The sequence below is a fragment of the Triplophysa dalaica genome, chromosome 11 (genome assembly GCF_015846415.1).
Source record: "Triplophysa dalaica isolate WHDGS20190420 chromosome 11, ASM1584641v1, whole genome shotgun sequence".
Classification (NCBI taxonomy): domain Eukaryota; kingdom Metazoa; phylum Chordata; class Actinopteri; order Cypriniformes; family Nemacheilidae; genus Triplophysa; species Triplophysa dalaica.
The window spans coordinates 17,809,837-17,837,150 of record NC_079552.1 but is presented as its reverse complement, the minus strand read 5'-3'; the positions used below and the strand labels follow the sequence as shown (position 1 = coordinate 17,837,150).

The window sequence follows — 27,314 nt, the reverse complement described above, 5'->3', positions numbered from 1 at the left end:
ACTTAACTTACAAAATCTTCCTTTTACGTCTTTTATAATAAAATACATAATATTCATAAATAAATTAGGCCACACTGTTGCCTACGTTTGGATATGGATTTTATGACATTATACATAACAATAACAACATGTGATTATTAAGGAGCAGAAAAATAATCCCTTTATTTCAAGAACACATATAACCACCCGACAAATGCAAACGATGGTTTTGGCGCTATGAATTTAGGGTAATGTAGTTTAAGAACTTGCGTTCTTTCCCAATTCAAATCAGCAAGAGCTTAAGTCGCAACTACAGTCTTTTCAAAGAAGCGGGGCCGAGTGAACTGTCAATCAAAGTGACGTCAGCTTCGCTGAGGCACTGTTCGGGTGTGCCCACGGAGACCCAGGTTAACTGGGCTCACACGCAACGCACGAGGAGGCAAGTGTCACCATGATCAGCCTTATATGGGGTGGATCTAAAACTGCGATGCGGCTTTAATCATAACTGCAAGATGAAGACGTGAACATACGGCGTTGCACTTCATCATCACAGACTTCCTTCGTTATTCCGAAAACTTTACGCTGCACGATACCTCACCACCGCACGGCCAGACTGCCTGCTGCTCCCAGGCGGGTAGGCAGAGGCTGGAAGGGGAAGCACATATATTTTCTACTATTAATAATAAGCAACAAAATGAAGCGGAGAAAAATGGTGGTCGCGGCGGGCTTCTGTTTTTCATTGTTCGTGGGCACGTTGATGAATTTATTGTTTATCCCGGGATTCGAGCACCACGGCGAACGGGCGCATCGCTACTACTACGAAAAGCAGCAGCCCGGAGGAGAAGCGTCTACCCGGCTTCAAGGCGATGCCTCGACACCCGCTGAATCAAAGCTCGATACCACGGCCACCGCCGGACGACTTCCAGATCTCCAGATGCAGATACGCGAGAGATTGGACGAGGTGCTGCGCTATCGCCGGAGACGCGCGCACTGGGTCGCCAACGGAGACGCCGCTCGACCGCTGGAGCGCAGGCGACTCATGGACCTGGAGCAGGATAACAACTGGGAATCATACAAAGAAATTGGGAAAAGCGGTAATGATGAAAACGCGGTCCGTCGGTCTCAGTCTTCTCCAGGTGTATCTACAGTAACAAAGGGGCACCGGGAGTCTCCGCATGACCCGATGCTCGGATGCAGCAGTATTGATAATGTGACTAATGTTCATTATCTGGGATCCGGATACACAAAAGCGGTGTATAAGGCGGCTTTGAACAGCAGCTTCTCAGTTGCGTTAAAATCGGTGGATTTCGGAGGTCACGACATGGAGAATTGTGTGAAGAAATACGGATCGTCAAAAGACTGTTACAAATTAGCTTCCTTTAAAATCGTTAAAGAAATGACATTGATGGAGAGACTACAGCACCCAAATATTCTCAAGGTAATGTTTGACTATACATATATTTTTTTGGTCGGAAATTGTTTTACGCAAAGCATTGAATGATTTTTTTATTATTAAAAAAATAGTATTGAGAAAAGCACTTTACAAAACGTGTCAAGTAGCCTACTAGTGTCTATTAAGTATAATAGACAACATCCAAATTACTTTGAATTATTTTCTCCAACTACTTTAAATAGGCTTTAAAATATATTTATTAAGTTAATAATTATATTGATATGTAGGCTATAGCTTAATATGGGTAACACGAGCACTGCAATAGCTATCAATGGGTTCATTAAAAACGACGTATGGCAATAAGCTTTCTGAAAAAGTAAAAACAAATCTCAAGAAAATGAAAAGCTAGTTAAACTGGTGCATATCAGAATTTTCTAATGTAAAACTAATCGCATCACCGCTCGCTTTAATGACTGGGTGAGACCTCATGGTGTCAAGGATTACTCGTCCAGTATCAAAATCAACACAAAGCCAAAAGTGTTTACTTTAAAAGGTTTGTTTTAGTAATTAGCTTATCATTCAATCCACAAGTGCCTCGAGATTTGAATTGGCGCATTGTCTGAGTAGATGGGATGGCTGTTATTGCTCCTGAGTTTAATGCGCTCAAAAGCGCTTGTCCTCACCTTAAGGCCCTGGCTCTGTTTTGGCTCTTCATTTATAAGAGATTTTTGATGAAGTCGTAATCACCTCTTGTAAACAATAGGGAACACGTCTCTCAAATTCTCCTTGTGTATCCTTCGGCAGTCCAAACACCGCAAACTGCTAGAAATTAATTCAAGTAAATATAATTCAGAAGTGATTATTCAACCAACTACACAATATTGTATTTTGTTATTAATTTAATTAACAGCAGATACTTTTTTCAAAATGAATAGATTCATCTTTATGACTTGCAATTGTACACATACGCATAACACCTCGATTTATATTTTGGAGCTACAGACTCTTTTGAGGTCTTTTGTTATATGGATTATCAGAAGCTGTAGATTGGGGCCTCTGGCCTGATTTAATTCTCTGAGCTCACTGCAGGGAACAAACAGTGCAGGACCCCAATTAATGACCTTACACAAAAGACAAGAACGGTTGAAGAACATTATAACTATATTTTATTGCTATACAAAGCCCTAATGTTATAAAGCTGTGCCAGCACTTGCTATAAAATGACTTCAATATATTTTTTCAATAATACAATTATATTGCCAATGCATATGACATTTTTCGTAGAAAAAATGAGCAATGGTTGTCATTTGACCTAGATATTTGCATAGATTTGTTTATACAGTTATGCATGACAAAATCCATTTTCTATAATATATATATTTTTATATATTTTTATGTATATATTTTCTTCATAATTTTTTTTTTTAAAAAGCACTAATAATTAATGCATTAATTATTTTTGAGGAAAAAATAATAGTAAATACATATTATTTCTAATGTAAGTGTTCATTACAAATAAATTATTTAGTTGTATATTGTAAAGTGCACAAATGCAGTGAAAAAAGCATGGGCTGAAACGTATGGTCTTTTTTTAATACACATTTGTACTTTATTTGTAATTTTGTACACTTGTATTTGTAAAGTAAAATATAATTTTATTATTATTTATATTGTTACAACATTTTTTGTCTAAAGCCTGTGGACTACACTTACTTTGTGGAGACAATCATTTGTGTACTACGCACCTGAAAACTGAATGGCTTCTTCATGTTGAGCACCGACATTCTTTTTGGACTCATGTCTTCTTCACTAAACATCTTTCTGTGTTATTTTGCAAGGTCTGAAAACTTTGTGGTTCGAAATCTGACTTGAACATGGCCAGTTTATTCCTCATCTCAGTGCATTCTTAGAGACGTAGTGCCACGTCTTGCTTTTAAAGTCTCACTGGTAAACCCTTCAGCGCAGGCTGTGATAGGCCCCAGCATGCACTTGAAATGTAAATAAATCATCAAAATGGCTGAAGTAATATCTCTCTATAAATCAACACTAAAGGTACAGATATTTCTTACATGAACATATTAATAAACAGACCGTGTCGCCGGGCATATATTCCTCTGATTATTCATCCTTCCTCGCACCTGACCAATCGGCCCCAGAGGTGTTGCTTTTCATTTGCTTTGGCAGCTGGGGCATCAGATGAAAATACACTCCACTTATTTTATAAGTTGCGAGGTCATGGGTGAGAAGATACGATACGGCGGGCTGATTAGCACAAGCTGGGTTCACAGAGAGTGCACGCAGAAAGGATCTATGCAGATCTGCCTACCGTTCGCCCCAGAGAGGGAGGTCAAATCCATGTAACATCTCTACTCGGCTTTCCAAATTCCAAGGTCTTTAACTAACATGTCTGTCAAGCAGATCCCTGTCTTCCTCTTACAAGCGAGGGCAACACCTGTTATATAAACAACCTTGATTGGTTGTGGTGGTGCCGGATCCGTATAGATGGTGAGAGTGAATTCATGCTTGTACAACTACAGTTGATCTACAGTAGGGGGATTTTGTCATGTCAGCATGATGAAATTTGTTTTGTGAGAAGAGGTGCCATAGCTTGTTAGATAGTGTGAACGTCTCTTTAATACACACTCTGTGATAAGAGGAACGGTGTGCCCAAAAATGTCAATTTTGTTATCATACCGCATATTTATTTATCATATATGAAACGTAATCATTGACGTAAGCTTGAGGGTGATGAACCAAAAAAATTGGGGGTGAACTACTCCTTTAAGTTCTTGCTGGTTCTTCTGAGTGTTTGTATATGGAAAGGCATGTGAGATGATGTGTAAGGGAATCTGCGACACAGCTCGGGGGTCTGATGCGGGTAGCTTGCACTGGGTTTATGTTTACATTATCATGTCATTCTGTTAACTCCTTAGATCCTAAGTGAAGTACCAAAATACACACACACACATACACTGAGGTGTAATCAGTAACCTGCTAATGTGAGTATGTCACATGTGAATGTGAAAGCATGGTGTCGTGGACACAAGGCCCCCCAGGGTCATTTCTAACAGACAGAAAGTGCAGATTTGTGAGTTTTAGTGCCAGACGTAATTAAACACAGGTTAATACGTTAACCTTTATAGACATTGGGTAAATGAAAGAACACCACAGATTTGTCCCAACCAAGTACTGGACTCCATTCATCAGCTAGGGTGGACGAAATGGTGCAAACTACATAATTAAATTTAGACTAACCTATACACTATTTATTATAGTTATTTTGCTGGAAATATTTTTGTCACAATATCTGGTTTCAGTATTCAACGAGTGATTTCATATTTTCCTTTGTTGATTTATAAATGTTTACAATGTTTACACTCCTAGACAGCCGCGGGCTTATTAGGCTGTGTTTACTTAATGCACAGCTTAAGACCTAAACGCACACACATCCAATAGTTTGACATATATACGATTTGTCTCCTAACTGTTTAAGTTCACTCAAAACATAACTGAACGGTGTTTACACAAAAACATACCAAGAAAGGCATTTGGACATCATTTGGAAATGTTTTTGACCATCTAGGCATAAACTCACATTATCTACAGTGTTGTTACATGGCATCTGTAAGATGTTTTTTTTCAGAGATTTATCACACTATTAATAACTCTTTTAATATCACAGCGCACATCCCTCTCTGTGTTTTCACATTCAATGTGATCATGTACGCTATACGTGGGTTATTCATATAGGTGAATATACACTCACCTAAAGGATTATTAGGAACACCATACTAATACTTTGTTCGACCCCCTTTAGCCTTCAGAACTGCCTTAATTCTACGTGCATTGATTCAACAAGGTGCTGAAAGCATTCTTTAGGAATGTTGGCACATATTGATAGGATAGCATCTTGCAGTTGATGGAGATTTGTGGGATGCACGAAGCTCCCGTTCCACCACATCCCAAAGATGCTCTATTGGGTTGAGATCTGGTGACTATGGGGGCCATTTTAGTACAGTGACCTCATTGTCATGTTCAAGAAATCAGTTTGAAATGATTTGAGCTTTGTGACATGGTGCATTATCCTGCTGGAAGTAGCCATCAGAGGATGGGTACATGGTGGTCATAAAGGGATGGACATGGTCAGAAACAATGCTCAGGTAGGCTGTGGCATTTAAACGATGCCCGATTGGCACAAAGGGGCCTAAAGTGTGCCAAGAAAACATCCCCCACACCATTACACCACCACCATAATAGCATTAATGAGAAATTGAACAGGTGTTCCTAATAATCCTTTAGGTGAGTGTATGTGATGCAGCATTCCTTACATGCACACAGCAGCATGTTGTGGATGTACTGGCAGTAGCAAGTCTATGTACTTGCTGCACTGCAGCAGCAGCAGCAGCAGCGTAGCAGATCAAATACATTATGTAATGTACACTACCATGCTTAATCCATAGAGAGTTGTCATGACACAACTTTTTTGTGTTCTGCAGAAGAAAGATAGTCATAAAGGTTTGAAATGACAAAAGTGTAGAGTAAACGATTCACCAAAAGTGTAGAGTAAATGATTCACCAAAAAATGAACTTTCATTTTTTGGTGAACTGTCTCATTGAATTATATCCTAACAGGAATTTAGTATAGATTTTCCTCAGATCTCAGTCTCCATCTAATACATCTAAAAAGTTTTGTTGTTTTCGGTTACAAAACACAACTAAACATTTGGGATCAACAATCTCCAATTTGGTATAATGCATTTGGGCTCCATTTTTAAACTTCAATGCAAATGAAGTTATGGTGCAAATGGAAAATTTAAATAAATCATGTAAAGGTAGCACATGAAGAAGACGCAGAATGTAGGCCATGAGGGACCTAATTTATAATGGCACTTTTATGTGTTTTTATACAACTTGACAGCCATAGTCACAATGAACTGGCGTTTTATATAAAAAATCTGTTTGAAAATTGTGACTTTGAAACAACATCAGAGTGAGGAAATAACAACAGAGGAAACTTTAAACCATTTCTTTAAACCAATTTTTCAAACTTTAATAATAGCTAGAGCTTGTGGACAAACCACAAGACCACATCTCCAACATGCTGGCTTTTTTGTCTTTTGAGAAAAGCTAATGTGATTGGTTGGATGCGTTTATTCCATTGTGCACTTGAAGAATTGAACCCGCAGGAGTGCTGGTGGAGAGTGGCTGACGACACAATAGATTGGGAGTGTGTTAATGATGGTCCTGAGGAAGGATTGAGAACAGGAGGATTGTGGGAGGAAATTTGCCGAACTTTCTGTCCTTCTCGATTCTGCATTTGTCTTCTCTTTGTTTGTTTTAGTAGGCAGATTCATGAGGAAATCACCATTGTGAAGCAACTCTTCTAAACAGATCCATGTGAGTTCACATCCCAAGATTTGTGATTTAGAAAATACCACACGCTTAACAGTTCAAGGTGAAGAAATTTCATTGGGATTTTGTCAATGTGTTCGTTTGTTGGAATGTAGATCTGAGGTTTTAATAACTGTAGTTTTGAAAGATCACCAACTGAAGAGTTCTAACAACTTCTGAATCAAGTGGAGCACAACAGTCAACAAATGTGGAAAGATGGGGTGTTGAACTGTAAGATTGAACAATTTCTCATTTCTATGTTTGCACCGTTATAAGTTTCAAATCCAGGTAATGTTTGCTGATCAATTACAAATACTTGAGAAAATAACTCCCTGGAAGTTTTTTTCCAGTGGCTTGGAGACAGAAACTTGATGGTATAAAACAAGGTGGTATAAGTGATTCATTTAACCGTTTACTCAATTCGCACTTTCTCACTCAGACACACACGCGTTTGAGTATGATTCCAGCTTTAACTCAGCAGGCGGCCTGTATGAGCTGTGTTACTGAGCGCCTCTTGTTCTCCTGGACAATCTTTTCCTCAGTGGCTGTACGTTCTGGCTTCTACTGCCCTACACTATTTCATCTCTGGGCAAACACGGTCGTCTCCACGGCCGTTTTGATGCATTGCCAGGGTGTCCTCATTAAATGATCATGCTATGGTTGTGAGCGGGGTGCAGTGGTGTTTGCACATTAATGACACCTTACACAAATGTTTTTGTGAGTATTGCTATACCAACACACGTGGCACTACTGAAGTGAATGCTTTTATAGTTGATCTAACTGACACGATACAGTTTCACTTCTGGCACCTCTTTAAACAGTGATATGATTGAAAATTCTATATTAAGACTATTTTTCTTCTTCCTTATTTCCATACTTAGTTTGAGCATCATTGCAGAGTATTTTGTATTAACAAACAAACAGCTTTTAATTTCATTTTAAAAACAAATTAAAAATGTCAATTTTTTTGGTAATATAATAGATTCAACTCAGATTTCCGACTGGCTTATTTGTGTCAAAGGGTTAGTTTACCCAAACACCTTGGTGGGTTTCTAAAAGTGGTGTTTTGGGTTTTCCGTTTATAGTGGAAATGGATTGTGACCGCCGCTTCAAAAGGATGCAAAAGTCTCATTAAAAAACTCCACATGACTCTAAGCCCTTTAAAAAGCAACTGTAAAATGCAGATGAATGGCTCATCCCATAGTAATGCACAAAACCATAACCAGTCTGAATTTTTTTTTACTTGTTAATATAATACAGTCCATGTGTTTACTACAGTTAGGGAGGTTAACCATTGTATTAAAACACCCTAATTTATTGTCAGATCATTGTCACATGTTAATTTAATGGACCAACCATCCCTTCTGAATCTGGGCTGACCACCAAACCGGCACTAAAAAACATTCTATGATTGTTTCAGATAGTTATACCATGGTATTTTAAAATGTACTATAATTTTGAATTATTACCATATAGACCATTTCATTGGACGCCCTCGCACCTGACCCCCTGTTAACTTCCGGTTAGTGTTTGGCTGATGTCTAATAATAACTATTTATATTTTGTTTAATTTATGTTCATATTTATCTTATTATTAACTCTATAATATTTGTATTAAATAAACGATTCGTAGAATTTTGTTGTATGTTCATTTTATTAAATATACAATCAGTTGAATGGGTCCTGTAGTTCAGTCCCATTTAAACAAACCGTATGGTACAATGAAATCTAGGGGTTGATGTCATGGTTCCACTATCATGTCATGTTTTATTCTTGTCTCAAGTGGAGCCATGGCATTGCCTGATGGTTTTGTGTGGGGAGAGATGTTTTTGACAATGACGGTCTTCCATACTCTCCCCGAGTCGCGTTATCATTCCTACCCTCCTGTTTCCTAGTTTCTGTTAATTACCTTGCCTATAAAGAGTCCTCATGTTTCTTTGTCTCGTCGCTCGTGCATTGTTTGATTCTTGCTGTTCCTGTTTGATGTTTGCTATATGCTGTATGTGATACCTAGTCGTTGTTTGCTGTTGAAAGTTTCTCGTTCCCCTAGTTCCTGTACCTTCGTGTCTACGTAAGTGTTAGTTTAGTGTTTGTATCAAGTGTTTGTTTTATAGTTTAGTAAGTCAGTGTTTGTTGTTATAGTTATATATATCCCTGTCTTGTTTTCCCCCTCGTGGGTTTTGTTTTGCCTGTTTTGTTAGTCTTGTTATTTGTTAATAAATATTCATTGTTACCATCTATACCGTCTGTGTCTGCCTGCACTTGGGTTCTCACGCCATGTCTCAGAGAGAGATTCATGACAGTTGAGCTTGGTATCGCAGTCTAAATTCAAAATATTGGAGAGACAAGTTTAGCCAAGTAACGATTCCGGGGTTTCTTTGATTGTTATCGTAAATAATCTGCAGGCACTCTGTTGTTTGTGAATGTGTACCGAAAGTTCAGTTGGGGTCACAAAAGTGCTCATGAACAATAACTTTGATTATGTTGTTAAAATGAAACCGTCTAAATACATGCATATGTACTCCAAAACACTTCCATGGTCTACATGGTAATAGCCTAGTATTTTTATGTGGAGAAAGAGACTGAATGTCCTAGTTAGTTTTTTCAGGATGTTTCCAGGTTCAGATCAGACTAGGAGGACACAGTCTGTTGGCCTTTCTCCATCATCAGCCCTCCCTTAATGTTTCTGCTTACTCACACTTTCCTGAAAGCTAAGAAAAAGCTTCCAAGAGATTCACATGAAAGAACCAAGTTCAATCTGCAAAATAAACAAATATCAGTGTACTCCAATCCGGCTTTTAATTTCAAACTCTATGCAAATCTAAACATGAAAACAAATAAAGCTCTTTTATATTGGATCTCAGGACCTCGAAGTTTCAGTCAGCGTTGCGTGTGATAAATTGTGTGTGGAGTAAATATCCTTAGAGTTATCTCATGTTGGAACATGAGTGGTGTTTCCAGATTTTCCCTGACCCTGTAAAACATCTGTTAGTTTTTTTGTGCAATAAGCGCATTAGGTTATTCATTTCATTTATCTTTATTATTACTTTAGAGTAAGTAAAATAGATGTAAAAGAAAAACAGTTTTGGTGCATTTTGTGAGATTAGGTATTCCATGCAGCTCTTGATAGATACAAAGCACTCATAGTAAATTGACTGGACAGGAGAGTTGACCTTTGAGCCTGTGCATCAATACGGCACCATGTGGCTAGACAGGCAACAGCGTTCCTCCATTTGTGAGTCTCCTTCCCAGCAAGCAGCCGTAGAGTCTGCAGCTCACACACACACTCATCACATGAGCACAAACAAACATTGCACGAATGCACACATATTCACATTTTAGATGAATTCTGCTGATAGCTTTCATTAGAGTATGTATCTTTGATATGGGCTTTACTCTCTCGCCAGCCCCTAGGAAACCTTTTGCACTACAAGGTTGTCTGCTCGCTTGAACACACAAATCTCAAATTAGATTGTTCCTGGTCCTGCTTCATATCACAGGCAAAACCTGTTCAAGCTTCTCCCGCTGGGAGAGCTATCAAGATCAAGAGTTTCTTGACCTAAATTTGACATCGATTGTGATAACGAAGTGAGATTGTATTTTGGGACCTATCGGCATCACTTTTCGGATTTACTGCATTGTGAACTACAGGACAGAAAGCATTGTGAACGAGAGTGTACAGCAGCTTCGCCAATCATCAGTTTAATCTATTGTCAAGATCGAATGGTTAAATAACCAGCAATAGATAACTAACAGTTACTTTCCACCGTTAAGAATGCAGTGATGTGGATATCTTGCCAGTTTTTTGCAGGTTTTGGCCATGGACAGTATCGCTTTCTATATTGATGAAATGCCTCACATGTACTGAGATTTATTTCCTTTAGCTCAGTGGTAAGAGCAACGCAAGGTTGTGGATTCGATCCCAGGGGATTGCATATACCTAAGTATAAATGTATAGTATAATACATAAATGTAAATGTAAAACATTTCTCAAAATATATGTTACATTAAATAAATGAAGATACTTTTAATACAAATACAAATTCACAACGTGTATCTGCACATATACAGAGAAAAAAAATCCCTTAAATAAAAAGAATTTTTTTTTCTAAATAAAATGAAATTTTATTTCCGTGAAAAAAACATTTCCTGTAAATTACATTGTTTTCTCTGTTTTTCTTGTTAATTTTTCCGGTTATTTTGTGTGATTTGACGTTTTTTGACTGTGTTTCAAAAATAGACTGTGAAATAATCCCAGCTGGGCTGCAATAAATATACATTTTCTGTAAAATTACATGTAAATTTGTTGTCTTTTTCTTTAATTCAACACTTTTTTTTACCGTATTTCCAACATACCTGAAAGTCTTTTACTGTTAATAAAACAGTAAAATTTCGTAAAATCACAGTTTTGGGACATTATACGTGAAAAATCTGTAAAAAATAATTTTTACATTGTATTTACACAAAAAGGTAAATATATATATAAAGGTTGAGGTAAAAATATTTTTTTAATATAGATTATATTAGATTGTAGATAGATATTGTAGTGCAAAAAAGGTGCATTGAACTGAATGCGCTCCATGCTGTAGAAAGAAATAGGTAACTTACAATTAAAGAGAAAGTCTGTTCATCTGTGCAGTAATATAACAGACCGCTTTCTCTAGCCAACCTACCAGCATGAGCTGTCGGCTTTTTCCGTTTGATGCTTTAGGGATGACTACAGCGGTGCAGCCAGTCACACAGCCATAGGTTGTTTTCTTTTTAGATGAAATTTCATGCTGTTTAATTTCAACTAGCTTTTTTGGCTTGAATTAGCTTAGAAAAATGTTGCTGTAAGCAAAGAGCCAAATTCGGTATTGCTAAGTGCCTGTCGCAGCAACGCAGAGGGAAACAGCCAGATAGCATAATGGCCATAGCATGTATACCTCAGACAACCTGGGTTAGTATGTCCGCTGGCCTCTTGACCCCCAAAGCGTCAGGTAGGCTATTTGCTGTGATTTACATTACCTGGTAAATTCACTAGCGCTACATTTCTAGCCCTTATAGTTTCCATTCACACTCTAGGATAAAAAAACTTAACCTAGCTTGACTTCTTTAGCCAAGACCTGAACTTTTCCTGTCTGGGTGAAAACAGAGACAGAATTTAACACATTGCTGTTATCTGCTAAACCCAGTGTGTTGAAGGGTAATCTTGACGTGTCTGCGCTCTGCTTTTCTCCGCAGCTGTATGGCCACTGCTACCAGGACAGCAATGATATAAAGGACACGGTGACGGCCATCACAGAGCTCGGCAGCCCTCTGGAGATGATTCAGTTACTGCAGACGCCCTGGGAGGAAAGATTCAGAGTGAGTCACTGAAGTCATATCACACATTCCATCTTGTGTGTGTCTGGAGCTTGAGGCAGAATCAAGAATACTTGAATTAGTCTTATCAAAGTTTGTTGAACTAAACAAACTGAATCAGTTGTCAGCATTATTGTTGTATGACTTGACATTGGTGCAATGTTACGTACGGTGAGGTCCAAATGTCTGAGACCATGTTAAAAGATAATGAAGAAGATCAAGCCGATTAAACTGAATAAACAAACATAGGGGATAAAATTACAATCATTTTACAAAATTACAGCCTTTTCAGAATGCAATATAAACAGTTTTAATGGCCCTGGCATAGACATTCAGCCAGCAATTGTGTTTTATTTGAAAAGCTGTGCTATATAAAGGTTCATGCATATACTCCAGACACATTGAGTCCATGTGCTAATGTGGGTGACAGAGGTTTGAATCCTATCTGCAACATCCCCTAATCTCATTCCTCCAGTCTTTAACCTCCATACCTTTCGTTAATGTGGCACACAATGAAAAACTGACAAAAACATGCTTGATGTGCTCGGTCCATTCAGTGTGACATTTAACACTGTCTCACTCAGAACATCTGCATTGTGCGTGATGTCCTGCACTCCGCTTCCTTCCAGCTTCCTTTCAGGCAGCACGGCATCGTGCCTGATAGACACTGCTGATTACTATGACCGTGGCAACCTCCCATATTGATTTGCTATGACTTCCTGTGGTTGGAGACATCCTGTGCGGAGCTCTTCCTGTGATAACAGACAGCTGCTGACAGGAATCTACAAGACATATGCTAGAGATAATCTGAAAACATTGGTTTTAGATGGCCAAATGTGTTAATTGTTGACTTGAAACATATTACACAAATTGTTAAATATCACGATGCAGGGAATCACAGCCGTGCTGATACTCAGTACAATAGCACGATTGTGAGTGCAACAGTGCCTTTAAACAAATGTTTTATAAATCAAAAGTGAATATTGAGCAATTTGGGAAATGTTAGCCTGTTGTATTTTTTCTAGGGCTGTTGAACGATTAATAGTGATTAATCGCATCCTAAATAAAAGTTTTTTTACATAATATTTTTCTTTGTACTATGCATATTAATTTTGTATTTCGAAACACATACACATTAATGTATATATTTAAGAAGATCAAAAATAAAAAAATATAAATTATTAAATAAAAATCCATAAATGTTTACATATAATTTAAATGACATATAAATATAAATACATTCTTGTGTACATGTGTGAATCGATAAATACAAACTAAATATACACAGCACACAGGTATATTATGTAAGCAAAAACTTTTATTATGATGTGATTCGCAATTAATCACGATTAATCGTTTAGCAACAAGTTTTGAAAGGTTGTGTAGTTCTTAAAGAAGCAAATGCATCAAACTGTGTGTTGCCAGGCAACGCAAAAACATTTTCCAGCTATCCACCAACAACCACTTCAGGTTTTCTATTTTCCATTCTCCCAATGCTCCACATCGCTCACATTTTCTGATGTGGAACATCCAGCAGGCAAAGATGAGCAAAGTGATATAAACAGTAAAACTTGTCGGTTCTGTTATATTACATCACTGTATTATAATCCAATCAGATTAAAGGACAAAACTAACCGTTGTATAAACACTGACCTACAGTCATTTAGATGGATATATATAGAATTAAACGTTGAAATTGCAGGAACTGCAGACTCACACCCCAGCTGACAGATGCGCGTACACACGAAGCCCAAAAGCGTATCTAGAACTGTATTTCCTGACCTAACCACACACTTACATAGCTAAACACTTATTCACAGACACAGCGCAATACACTCGCAGCACAATAGTGAAGGTGCTAGTGTAAATAATGCCGAGCTTTAATAGGGAACACACCACACTCATCTACACGTCAACACAACAGTATGTATTTCAACATAGCAATTCATAACTGTACTTGAGTTTCAACAGACTTTCAACATTAGCAGTTCCAGTTCAGTACATGCTTTAATATTTACAGCTCATTCTTCCCAGAGTTTGTTAGACTGTTGTTTCTACAGTATATAGATTTTCTGCTATTTCAGTAAATTTGCGATCCAAAACAATGAATCTTTTTAATGACTACGAGTCGAGTTTAGTAAATAACTTTAGTAAATGAGTTCAGATTCTGAGGTCGGTTTTTTCATGTTTTATAGCCATATGTTCACTTTCTATTTTTAGATATTTTATGAATGTCTTTATTTACTGTAATTCAAACCACTTTGTGAGGTTTTCCATGAATTAGCCTGGTCAATACTCCAAAACGCTTCGTGTTGGTAGGTACATTGTTCCTTTTGCCAGGTGTTGCTCCTTATTAATTTCAGACAATTTTCTGAAGAAATGTGTCACTTTAGACAAATCCTGGCTTTTTTCACTCAACTGTTTTTGGGATAAAATTATTTTCTTGGTTAAATTATGACAGTTGCCATAGCAGTGGCATACATGTGAACATTGAGCTCAGAAACATTTACACAAACGTTACGACAAGAGTCTGTCAGAGGGGGAAGAGAGAAAGGAAAGACTTTTTCTCTGTCCATGTCCATGAAACAACAAATGCAAGCATTTATATACTAGTTTGGACATTAAAGGGGTCATATGGTGCGAATATGTGCTTTTCTGAGTCTTTGGTGTGTTCTAAGTTGCCCATGCATGTATTAGACACATAAAATTGCAAAAATGAAAGTGTTGGAACAAAAGATGCATTCTATCTTAAAGCGAATGCTCACACAGACCTGCCTGAAACGCCTCGTGTAACCACACCCCCACAAATCCACGTCAGTTCCCGGTATGATTTGACTAAGACCGCCCTAAGAATGTATTCGAGGTAAGCTGGCGTACCTGTCAGTACAAATGCTTGGGAACATGATGTTCCAAATATGGTAAGACGCGTTCCACTTAGTATTCGACCAATAACTACGCACTGGTTAACTGGCCAATCATAGCACACTTTGCTTTTCAGAGCGATGAGCTTTGTAAAGATCTGAGCATTTCAGAGGGGCGTAGCAAAGAGGAGATACAAACATGCACGGTATGTGGAAAATACAAATCGTGTACCATTGCATTAAATCTAAAACAAACGATAATACTCGTTTTAGCTGTGTCGCATGACCTTTTTAATACATGCTTAGTTCACTCATTCTTCACAACATAGTAAATGTGACGTGGTTCTTTGCATAAGAGTGAGTGAAAATGAGTGGGCTCATGAAATTCAGTCTGACAGTTCAGGCTGATGCCAGATTTCCAAAAATCTGACTTTAATTAGATTGCAAAAAAATTATGGCTTTGTAAATAGGGATTTCATGCCTTTTATGCAGTTTCGATCACAAACAATACATTTCAGACAGTTACTGCTATAAATAATCAATCTAAACTTTGAAATGTTGTGTCTTTTTAAGGCTGGCGTCTGTACTCATACTCGCATTTTGCTGCTGGCCTTTAACTTTCTGTCTACATGTGGAACAAAGCAGAAACTCGCCAGTAATGCTTTAGCAACATTTGAATTGCGTATGAGGCACTAATAGACTCTAGGGAGGTTGTCGAATCCGCTGACTTCCAAACAGCTCATTTAGGTCCAGATCCATTTCCTCTGCGGCCTGATGAAGACTTTTATGCCCCCCACACTACACTAGCTCTAGTCTCCACGGGCCCGGGAGCCAAAACACGCCCGCACACACACTAGTGCCTCCTTACTTGCTAAAACATGATGCATGACCGTAGACAAACATTCTCACGCTTGGTACCAGTGCAGTTTAGTATATTTTGATGATACAATGTAAAAACCTTGAAGAGTTTTCAATAAAAGCTCTTTAATACTAAAATGAAAGTTTACCTAAAAATTTAAATTCTATCATCATTTACTCACCCTCAGATTGTTCCAAACCTGTAGACATTTCTTTGTTCTGATAAACACAAAGGAAGATATTTGAAAGATTGCAGTAAACGAGCAGATCTCACCCTCCATTGACTCCCATAGTTGGGAAAATAAATACTATGGGAGTCAATGGGTGGGAAGATCTGTTCAGTTACTGACATTCTTCCAAAGATCTTCCTTTGCGTTTTACAGAACAAAGAAATGTACACAGGTGTAATTGATGACAGAATTTTCATTTTTGGGTGAACTGTCCCTTTAATATGAACTTTTATTCATTTAATAATTACGGAATTATTCTCAATGAACTGAAACACTAAATAGATTGATCAATAAATAAATTAAAACATTTTTAGAGTCCTAATACTCGAGTTAAGCATGAAATGTAAACAATATTATAAAACTTTTTTTTAATATGTATAAAAATGTCTTAAATCCCATAAAAGGACTCAATCATAAACAATTTACTCTAATGAGAAGAAATTATGAACCATCTAAAAAATGAACATAATATATTTGGCATAAATCAGACATAAACCAAAACCCTCCCAACCACAAATGAGACACAACTACCGGTCGCAAGACACAAACCCACACACAGACACACAATGCGCGGGGCTGACCTCTCCCAGTAGCTGCTAATCCGGAGTGTATTAAAATCATCTTTTGTCTGTTTTGAAAGGCATGGGCAGTGTATCCTCCCCTCTTCTCCTCCATGTTTGCTTCTCTTTCATGCCTCCCTCCGCCTCTCCTGTTAGTTCTCTTCACTCCTTTCAGCGTCTCCGTGCTTCTTTCCCTACACCCATCTAATCATCTGAACTCTGCCCCTGAGACGGCAGACGGAGCTGCTGCCTGAATGTGAGGTCTCCCCTCACACTTACACCAGCTGCAGGAACTTCAGTCAAAGCACTCATATCATCTTAAACAATAAGAGGGATAATCCTTAAGGAACACGCCCACAAACATGCACGCACATTTAAAGTGGTCCAATGGGTCATGAAGTGGAGGTTGTAACTAGGGGTAACCTCAAAAGACACATAATACTTTTGATAAAGGAACCAGTAATGTCAGATGCCAAAGGATCCTCACAAAATATCAAAGCAGAGATCGTATGGAGGAAAGATCCGAAATGGGAGGAAGGCCTCCACATTGCAATGTGTCATATGATCACATAGAAAAGTTGACTATTGACATTTTAGATTTCTCTTTATTTGTGTCTCCAGATCTGTTTGAGTCTGATGAGGCTGCTACATTACCTATCTCGCTCCCCACTCGGGTCCGTCACGCTGCTAGACTTCAGGCCTCGGCAGTTCGTGCTGGTGGAGGGAGTGTTAAAAGTGACCGACCTGGACGACGCCAGTGTTGAGGAGACGCCTTGTTCACCCACATCTCCCTCCGACTGCCTCCTGGAGTTCCCTGCTCGCAACTTCACCCTTCCCTGCCACAAGGGCGCTGTCAGGAAATTAATGAGAAGAGAAACCTCTACAACGCTTACAGGTGAGGCATTACGAACATCTGAATTGCTTTTGTGTATTTTGTGGTGTTGATGAAACAACCGTTGACATGGAGTTTTCTATTTTTCTAGATTTTTCTTCACATACTTGTTACCTCACAGAGCACCCACAGCACTACGGCCCCTTCTGGACAAAATTGTCAACTCAACAGGTGAGTGCCATTTCACTTAAGATCTGGTTTGCTTTGATTCCTACTGAATAAAGAGGAATATACATTTAAGGTAGTTAGAATTGGTTTGGTAACTGTTTTTTTTTTGGTGACCCAATGTGAGATGTTGGTCTTAATTGCCCAGTTTGGACCAGCTGGAAACCATGTAAAACCAACGTCCACCCCTTTATTAGTAAAACAGTTCTCCTCTTCACTCCCGTTTACAGTTTGCTTTGTTCCCCTCCATATTACTCCTCCTCACATTCTAACATTTCTCGTTTTCTGCCTCCCATCATTCCTTCAGTCTCTTCACTATAATTCCTTTGTTTTTTGGGGCGTTAATCTCCATGTTCATCAGTAGTACGTCAGATAGCATATGAACTGGGTTTTTTTTGGACACAACAGTCCGTGAAGCCGCGGGTAGCGTGGGTGGGCTCGGCCTTGATTCTATCTTCTCTTCTTCGCATGTCACGAAACGCCCAATACAGCAACATTCAAAAGGCATTTTTGGGTGGGATAATATTCCCTTATTAGCCAGATTGTTAACTGATGATGTTTTAATGTTGTTTATATCATTTTTTGTGTTTCAGGAGAACTGATTTGGGGCATAGAGGTGACTCTGGTTCATCTTGAGAAAGTATTGGATATGTATAAGAATGGACTTTACCTCAAAAATGACACACAGAGACACAAAACAGGTGAGTGAACTTTCTTAGGTTAATAAATAGTTTAACATTCAATAGTTTATGGTCAAACAAGTTTTAGAGGACTGTTTTTACTAAAAAAAATAGGTAACCACAGAGAATTATGGGAAATGCATTTTTTAAAGTAGCGTGTCCTCTTATAAACTGAATGAGCATTTTCCTGCTATTTTCCACTCTTCTTCCTCAACAGTACGCAAAAATACAAATTGTATATTCAAGATTCACTAACAACATTTGGTCCAAAACCAATTTGCGTTTTTTACAAATCTTTCAACGAATTTGGAAAGTGTGCCTCAAATATTTTTTCCCCACTGGTAATTTGTAACATTGATGCTAAATGTATAATGATAAGTATAAAATGCTAAACTTACATCACATTTCAGCAGTTCGAAGTTAAAGCTGCACTCAGTTACATTATGCCACAATTATTTTACACATTCCTCTGTTGCCTGGTATCGATAAAAAAATAAATAATAATAAATAAGACAAACTACACCCAAACAGTTTCAACAAATGAAAATCTCAGATCAAAACTACTAAACTCTAACTATTGTTCATAAACCTTTACTCCGTTACTTTTAATCAAGGTAACTGAGTGCAGCTGTGACACTTCAGAGGAGATCTGGTCCTCCCAGCCTAGACTGGTTTCTCAAAAGTTTTTATTCTCAATTTATTTATCATTGGAATTTGGGTTCCCTGCCACAGGGCATTGTTGCTGACCGAGAGACTGCATTTATTAGATGTTATTAGATATAATTTACTACAATGATCTTACTTGTTCTATAAACACCATGCGCTGTGCTACGTTTTAAATTTTCTGTAAAGCTGCTTTGGAACAATTTACATTGTAAAAAACTCTATATAAAATTTAATTTAATTGAATTAATTGTAAAATCATGGTGGTGTTCACATATTCATGTCTCATAAAAGTGATAATTTCAACATGACTTAAAGACAACTAGAGGCACAGATTTTACACTGAATGGGTTCCTACAAATCTCCACAGAATTAAAAGGTTGTTCAGTTAGCGTAGAAAAAAAGAAACAGTTTGTGTACGCATGTGAGGACAAAAGAGAAGAGATTTTGAAGATTAGCGTTTATATAACTGGTGAGCAGACTGACAAAACAACCATTTACACAGAGAAACATCACACTCTGTCTTTTATACTTCACCCCTATATTTTTACTTCGTCCCTTTCCTCTATTTCTTTCTATACTATCCATTCTTCTCTTCTCCACGCTCCATTGGTAGTCTAAGACAGATACAGATACTTGTTGAATGATGGGTGTGTTAAGCAAGTGAGGGCTATCTTGTGCAAAGGCATTTAACTCTTTCGACACTCACTGCCTTCCAGAAAATACTGTACACTTAATAGTCAAAAAAATCTATGCTTCTACATTTTATATATCTATATTTTTTAACTATGCTCAGTTAGATTTTGGCTTAATAGGAATGAGCACTTCAGGCATTTCAGGGATTCTCGTAAACCAGGGTCCTCTGTGAGTTGGCATGGAAACCAACAGGGCTTCCCCATGGAAAACACTCAGCATGCATTAAAATCCCTGCATGCCTCTGGCTACCTCATCTCTGTCTCATTGCTTCTGAGTCCTACACAAAAAGAGAGCTCCATAAAGCATTAATTAGGGCAATAAAGGGTCTAATAGTCGTTCTTATTTACTAGCTTCTAGCTCAACCCAGTTTTCTGCCTAGTGCAATCCACCAGACAGTAAACTCATCAGAGAAGACTTTATCTGAGGCAGCCTGCCCAGTGACCTTCATTCACAGCTCTCCGCTTTCATAAAGAAACAGTGAGTTACATCACGAAAGCCCATCCAGCCATATTCCTGAAGGAAAACCAGAGATTCCAACTTTTATGGTTGTGTAGTTTGACATTTGTAGCACACAGTTAGCTCGGGTCTTTAAAAACCTGCTCTCCTTTCATCATGCCCATTGACACAGTGCTGTGAATGAAGACGTATTGACCAATCAAGAGACTTGAAGTGTATGTTAAACAGGGTGCAAAAACTAATTAAGAAAACTACCTTACCAGTTACTTTAACTGTTAAGTAACAGTTAAATCATACAATACATATGTATAGTTTGTTAAGTTTGTTAAGTATTGTTAAGTAAGTTTTGAATGTATGAAGTATACTTTATTTATGTAGTAAGTATACCATTATTAATGTACCAGTAATATACTTGTGTTATGTACTATTTTAATACTACTTGAGAGTAAATTGACACACTTTTTTGTTACTTTGAAGTATACTTTTATGTGTAGCATTAGTGAACTTTAGGTAGACTAGACTAACTTTAGGTAGACTAGCACATTTTAGTACATGAAAGTATATTTTAAAGGATACAAAACTTCTAGTTTGGCCCTTAAAGCATACTGTACTTACTATGCGCCTTTTAGGTGTTCATTTTTATAATTGTGTTATATATTTAAAAGTATTTTTAAAGTAAGTATATTTGAAGTATATCTCATTCAAACGATTAAAAGTATACTTTTCTGTCAGTATAATTCAAGAATACTCTTTAAGTATAGAAGTACATAAAAGGGAGACTGAAAGTATACATTCTTAAATTTAGATTAAAAGAAGTATTCTAATGGTCATGGAATCACAGAACTTTATTTTTTTAAATATGCACAAACTTCTCAGTCATGCATATTATGATCTATGTTTCTTGGTGAGACTATTAAAAATCCTGCGGACCCTCGTTAGTTTTTGCCTCATATATTTGTTTTTTTGGTTTACTGAATTAAATTCTTAATACATTACCACATGGGTTCTGGAAAATAAAAGCATCCTATAGACATATTATGTAAAATGATGGTAAACCCCACAAAACCAGAAGAACCTAAAATCCAAACCCCCATATAATCCAGAACACACATTATCCAGAACACACACTGCCATTTTGACAGCTCCCCACAAAATAAATCTAGGAGCTGGACATACTGGTATCGTTTTTCGCAAACGCGTACAGATACATGACCACATTGTCAGCTTTTTTGCCAGGCCCACCAAAGGCATGCGACCCATGACAACATATCCATCACAATTGAGTTTCCAAACATGGAGGATTGTGAAAACTTGTATTTGAATGTGTAGTTGACCAGCAGTCAGTGATTTCTCTTTGCAGTCCAAATTGTCCAACAAAATCTGATTGAGATTTTAGCCTATATGAGTAAATTACACATATTTATTTGCTGGGTCTTGTCACAAGCAGACTAGCAAAGCGCTCCAGTCACATGCTATATGGAAAGTTTCATTACATGCTAAAAATACGTAGTGTGGAATGTGTGATGGTTTTTGCCTAAAATTAACGCAGCTGCAGGAGCTTGGTTTCATTAAACAGCAGCGCAATTAAATAACGTTTTCAAACCAGTTGCATTGACAGGGGACTCGTGTCACACTATTAATAGTCGAGAGTAAAACCATGTACATTTCTTTGTCTTTCAGTCTGTATCTGCTCCTCTGGTTTCATCACATTAGGTTTTTCACTGATGAATTTAAACGGACAGTTATATTTATCCTCTCTTTCATCTTAGAGTGCACAGCTGCCCCTTTTCAATATCATAATGTCATATGTTCAGTATTATATACAATATGTTGTGTTGATATGATTCGATACATGACCTGAGATGAGAAACAGACATCTGTGCTTTTTCTACGACAGAAAACACTCTTAATAAAAGATCCAGCCATTACGAGCCATAATAAACACATCGCTGTGAGGAGAATATTGGCAGCTTTACAGAAGTCCTTTTCTACAGATCTCTTTTCAGTAGTTACTCGTGATGTGTTCGAAGCATTGAGCTTGTGTTTATTTGTCTGTGATGTTTAATTTGGACTGCCGATATGTGTAACTGACAGTCCATCTCTTTCATGTTTAGTTTACGCCGTGACAAACAACAGGACATTGGGCCGTGTTGTGTAGCTCCAAGATTTTGTTTGTCCTGTTGTATATCAAATATTTTCTTATTGGCTTTGACTTTGTCACATGACAACCTTGCGTTGCGTCAACAACAATGATTTATCGTATAGTCAAAACGAGTAGCATTTAGAAATCTCTTTTTAATGCTCCAGTCGACAACATTTTCTCTATATCGCTGTCACTGTTTGAAACATAAACCTGCAGGTTACTTGCTAATTATTTTTACATGCCAAACCAACATTTCCTGGGAAGTTATATTTAACAGCTAAATTATAAATCATTATAAGCTTACTTTTGTGAATTGGAGTAAGGAGGCGGTTTTAAACACAGTTTTTTATTTACTTTATTAAGTTTATTTTTTTTAAAGATCAATGTGTTACAAATTGCTGCTTTAAATTACAAATTTTATATAAGATATAAATTATAAATATTATTATTATTATTATACATGACAATATAAAAAATAACTAATCTAAATTATAAATAATATTTATATCAATTTAAGAATGTTTGTAAAAACGTTTTCAATGGAGGTATAAAACAGCATTTCTAGTTGATGTACTACATTGTTAAAGAGCTGACAGCACAGAGAAAATATTCATTCTACACTCATTCTATAATAAAGAGTGGGCGTGGTCTGATGAAGAAAGTGGGAGGGTCATTGTTAGTTTTGTTTTTCTTTCGGTCATCACTCCTCCTCTCTCTGGCTATAGTTGCTCAGTAATAGGGGCATATATTGTGGACGAGGTTACGTTGAGTGGCGTTTGAAACTTTCTAAGGAAGCAAAAGAGGATGTCAGGCTCAGACTAACACAGCCATCCGCCCCACCCCCTGTCAAACAACAGACCAGCCACAATAATGAAGCTGGTTTCACACGGATAACCCACGACACACTATTTACTGGACAAATGACAAATGAAATGTTTTTCTGAAACAAAGCAGGTTATTAAAAACCAGGAACATGTATGGAAAAAAATACTGTTACATACTGTACTTATACATACATGTATACATGCATTATTAATGTGTATAAATCTATATTATTGTGTTGCATGTCCTGTGTATTTCTCTGTATAAATGTAGTATCATAATTCAAAGTATAAAATTCAGTATAGATTCAGGATCTAATTCATCTTTCTCTCTTTTGACAGAGTACAAACGCATTTCAGATGCTTCAATAGCAGGGGAGAACTACCGCTGCTGGCCTTCCTATCAGCATGATGGATGCATGCTGTCAGTCTTTAGCGTCGTTGAAGCTATTGACGTGTGTGAGAGCCACGCCCAGTGCCGAGCCTTTATCATGACCAATCAGCGCACTTGGACAGGTAATATATTTAACGATTTTTGTCTTGCTTGCAATGCGTTTCTATATCATGCTCTCATGGCCTGTTTTGTTCTGTAGGACATCAGCTTGTGCTCTTCAAAACCGGTGCGGCAGGCATGACAGAAGCCTTAGGCAAACTCACTTACGTACGGCTTGGAACATCTGGGACCTGAGACCTAAAGCTGGGTCATACATCACCTGAGGACGCTCCGAGGAGCCTCAAAGCATCTCTCAGGAAGTTCAGTTTTCTCTCTGAAACAAACTCAGGCAGAGGTCAGAGCCGAGCAAAGTGCAATTCTGCCTCTCTGAACCTGGGATTGGACGTCCGGTCCCCTCCCTGAGACTGTGAATGGGTTCTTATGTCTGGCAAAGATGCACAGAGTGGTATTTTGTGCTTGTAGTGGCAAGACACAAGATAAAGTTAGGGTTTAAAAGTGCACGTGTGTGTATTTAATGAGATCTCCTGTCAATATCTCACTGTCACTTTTATTCTCTCAATCTTTCATTCATGTTTTCCTGATGTTCCTGCCAACTCAAAATCGTCCTTTATTCTTCAGTCTTTTATTCAGCACTTTTATGTGAAACAGGGTGTATTTGCAGAGCTTTTAAAAGCCTTTTATTTTGATTTTTTATTAATATTCTTTTGTAATTTAAATGCTTGTGTACACAAGTTTTTTCATCGACCTGCGCGTCCAAAAGTTTACTAGCTTAAACAAGTTATTTATTAGTATATTGAATGTAAATGCCTCTTTTTTCAAATTACAAATTTTTGTTTTTCAGTTTTTTTGATTGTTGAGATATGCTAGAGAAATCAAAGAAACACAATTGTCATCAACCATGTTATGTTTGATTTGTAATGCGTTTAATGACAGAATATAATGACAGGGTAAACTCAGTTGTAGATGATGGAAGACGTTGGTTAGTCGATCAGTCCTCTTGTGCTGTCATTGTGAAAGTTTCCCAGGGAAATGTCTTTTTACTACATGAAAGGTGAAGGAGTTTTCTGCTTTCAGAGAAAGCAATAAGATAATATGTATGTTTTCTTAAGAGTCTTGTTGTATATATGAAATTGGTGCTAATGAGAGTAATATTTTTATATAGAAACATAAAATCTTGTGAATTAAAACTGTCTCGTTTGTTTTATCTGTGAGATTGTGCATCTTTAAAGGGGTCATATCATGATGAATCAGCATATTAGAGCTTGTGGACACCAACTTTCCAGCTGAAAAACTTTTCCATTGGTTTATTGGTGTACTATTGGTTTCCATTTGCCAGATTCCCATTAAAACCAACACAATTCCCATTATATCCATGAAATCCCCTAAATTGTGTTTTGGGGGTTCTACTTTTTGTGTTTATTGCAGGGTTCACTCATCGGTTACTTTTAACCATCTAACCCCAAGGTCTTTGACCACCACGAATTACAAAAATAAAGCAGGTGCTTCTTGTTTTGTTTTCTTTTGTTTCGGACAAGCACCTGCATGGACCCTGCAGGCTTCCTCCCCAACATCCTTTAAGAGTCTAAAAACCAAAACCAAATAAACATCAGTTATCATGTCTTTTGCTTAGTCAAATTACCCTTTTCTGTCAGATGGAGCGAGAATTCCACTCTTACTTAAATGGCAAACCTCACCATAATGTGCAGGTATAGTACCAGGGGTCTAGCCTCCTGGCATGGAGACTGCGCAGCTGTTCTCCATATGCCAACATCCAAATCCCATTTCCATGGGGGTTAATTTCTTTTGAGTGACTGGAGGAGGAAAACGGGACCCCAAAGACTTGAAAAACCCAGGTTTGAACAGATCTGTAGAGAGAGACGTCCAGGAGGGTGTATTTTGGGGAGGGGGCAAAGCTCAAGTGCGTGTTAATGTGCATGTGTCAGACGAGAGAGAGAGAGAGAGAGAGATAGAGAGAGAGAGAGAGAGAGAGAGAATAACACAAAGAATGAGAGAGAGCGTGCAGCATCTGTCTTCTATTGGCCTGAGGAATTATGGGTTTTCCTGAGGCATGGCTTCAGGCTGTGAATGAAAAAAGGCAGAGAGGAAGAAAGGGCGAGAGGGGGTTTAGGGTCAGCTGTACCCTCACTAATGAGAGACAGACCCCATGCTAAAAACTAACCTCACACCGGTGGCGTGTGCTGAACTTTGAAAACGGAGAGGCAAAGTCCCTCTTAACATATGGGTTTCTGGATTAAAGGTAAATGGGTTAACACAGACTTCACACTTAGGGCAACCAATACAAGCATCTGACTTTGCCAATGAGCTCAACATTTAGTTTTGGTGTAATGGGTTCCATTTTAAATCCTATTTTATATAACTAATCAGAAAACTTGACGGACCCTCTCTGTCAATCTTGTTTCCCATTAGAGTTTGCTGACACCCAGTTGGCTGATTTTTTCTTTTAGGGCATGTATCTGCAGGACGATGAGTGGGGATTCGATTAAGTGCATAAATCTGGGGGGAGTTAGCAGGATGGCTTAACATTGCTTACAGCAGCTTCAATTACTGTGTCCAAAACATTTACAGAGGAAATCATTGATCCTTCAGTTGACATATAGGAATTGATTTATTTGCTTTTGTTGCTGATGTGCGGACAAACATTAATTCTTGTGTGGTGTTCATGTTTTTGTTACTTAACCAAGGTATGTGTGGACCCACAGCATTTTTCATTTTTTACATCAATGAAATAAATAAAAACTAAAATACTTTACAGATGTGTACTCTATCCCAATTCCAGCCAAGAGAGACAGCATACACTCACCTAATGGATTATTAGGAACACCATAATAATACTGTGTTTGACCCCCTTTCACCTTCAGAACTGCCTTAATTCCACGTGGTATTGATTCAACAACGTGCTAAAAGCATTCTTTAGAAATGTTGGCACATATTGATAGGATAGCATCTTGCAGTTGATGGAGATTTGTGGGATGCACGAAGCTCCCGTTCCACCACATCCCAAAGATGCTCTATTGGGTTGAGATCTGGTGACTATGGGGGCCATTTTAGTACAGTGAACTCATTGTCATGTTCAAGCAACCAATTTGAAATGATTCGAGCTTTGTGACATGGTGCATTATCTTGCTGGAAGTAGCCATCAGAGGATGGGTACATGGTGGTCATAAAGGGATGGACATGGTCAGAAACAATGCTCAGGTAGGCCGTGGCATTTAAACGATGCCCAATTGGCACCAAGTGTGCCAAGAAACCCCCCCCCCCACATTACACCACCACCATAATTACATTAATGAGAAATTGAACAGGTGTTCCTAATAATCCTTTAGGTGAGTGTATATAATGAACATGTGTCAACTGTTCGATCACAGTTATGAAATAAGGTGCTATTTGTTTTTTAAATATATATTTAAAAAGCTATGGTACTGTATAGGTGAAATTATGACATCACAAACAGCTCAAAAGGGGAACACTGGCAAAATCCCATAAAACAACAGTAATTCTTTGGCAGCTTGGGCGATAGAAAAACACGGTAAAAAGTTGTGAATTGTTTTGAAAACTTGCAATCAAACTTATGCTGTAATTAGACGCTTTTTTGCTGTATTTCAACAATATGTAAAAAAATTGTGTAAAAACGCTATATATCCAAGTGACTTTCATGAGGAAAACAATAGCGAAAAGCGATGAAGCATATTTAATGAATGATTGATTTAC

The 27,314-nt window shown here is 37.8% G+C and overlaps 1 protein-coding gene across 1 annotated transcript; it reads left to right on the top strand.

Annotated features, from left to right (window-relative positions):
- The first annotated feature begins 402 nt into the window (after positions 1-402).
- pkdcca (protein kinase domain containing, cytoplasmic a) lies at positions 403-24,772 on the top strand. The gene is given in 8 exon segments (XM_056760225.1): positions 403-1,417; positions 11,987-12,109; positions 17,237-17,453; positions 17,456-17,510; positions 17,599-17,678; positions 18,266-18,373; positions 23,474-23,647; positions 23,725-24,772. Coding segments are annotated over 8 exon segments (1,596 nt in total). The 5' UTR covers positions 403-673; the 3' UTR covers positions 23,820-24,772.
- The last annotated feature ends 2,542 nt before the right edge of the window (positions 24,773-27,314 follow it).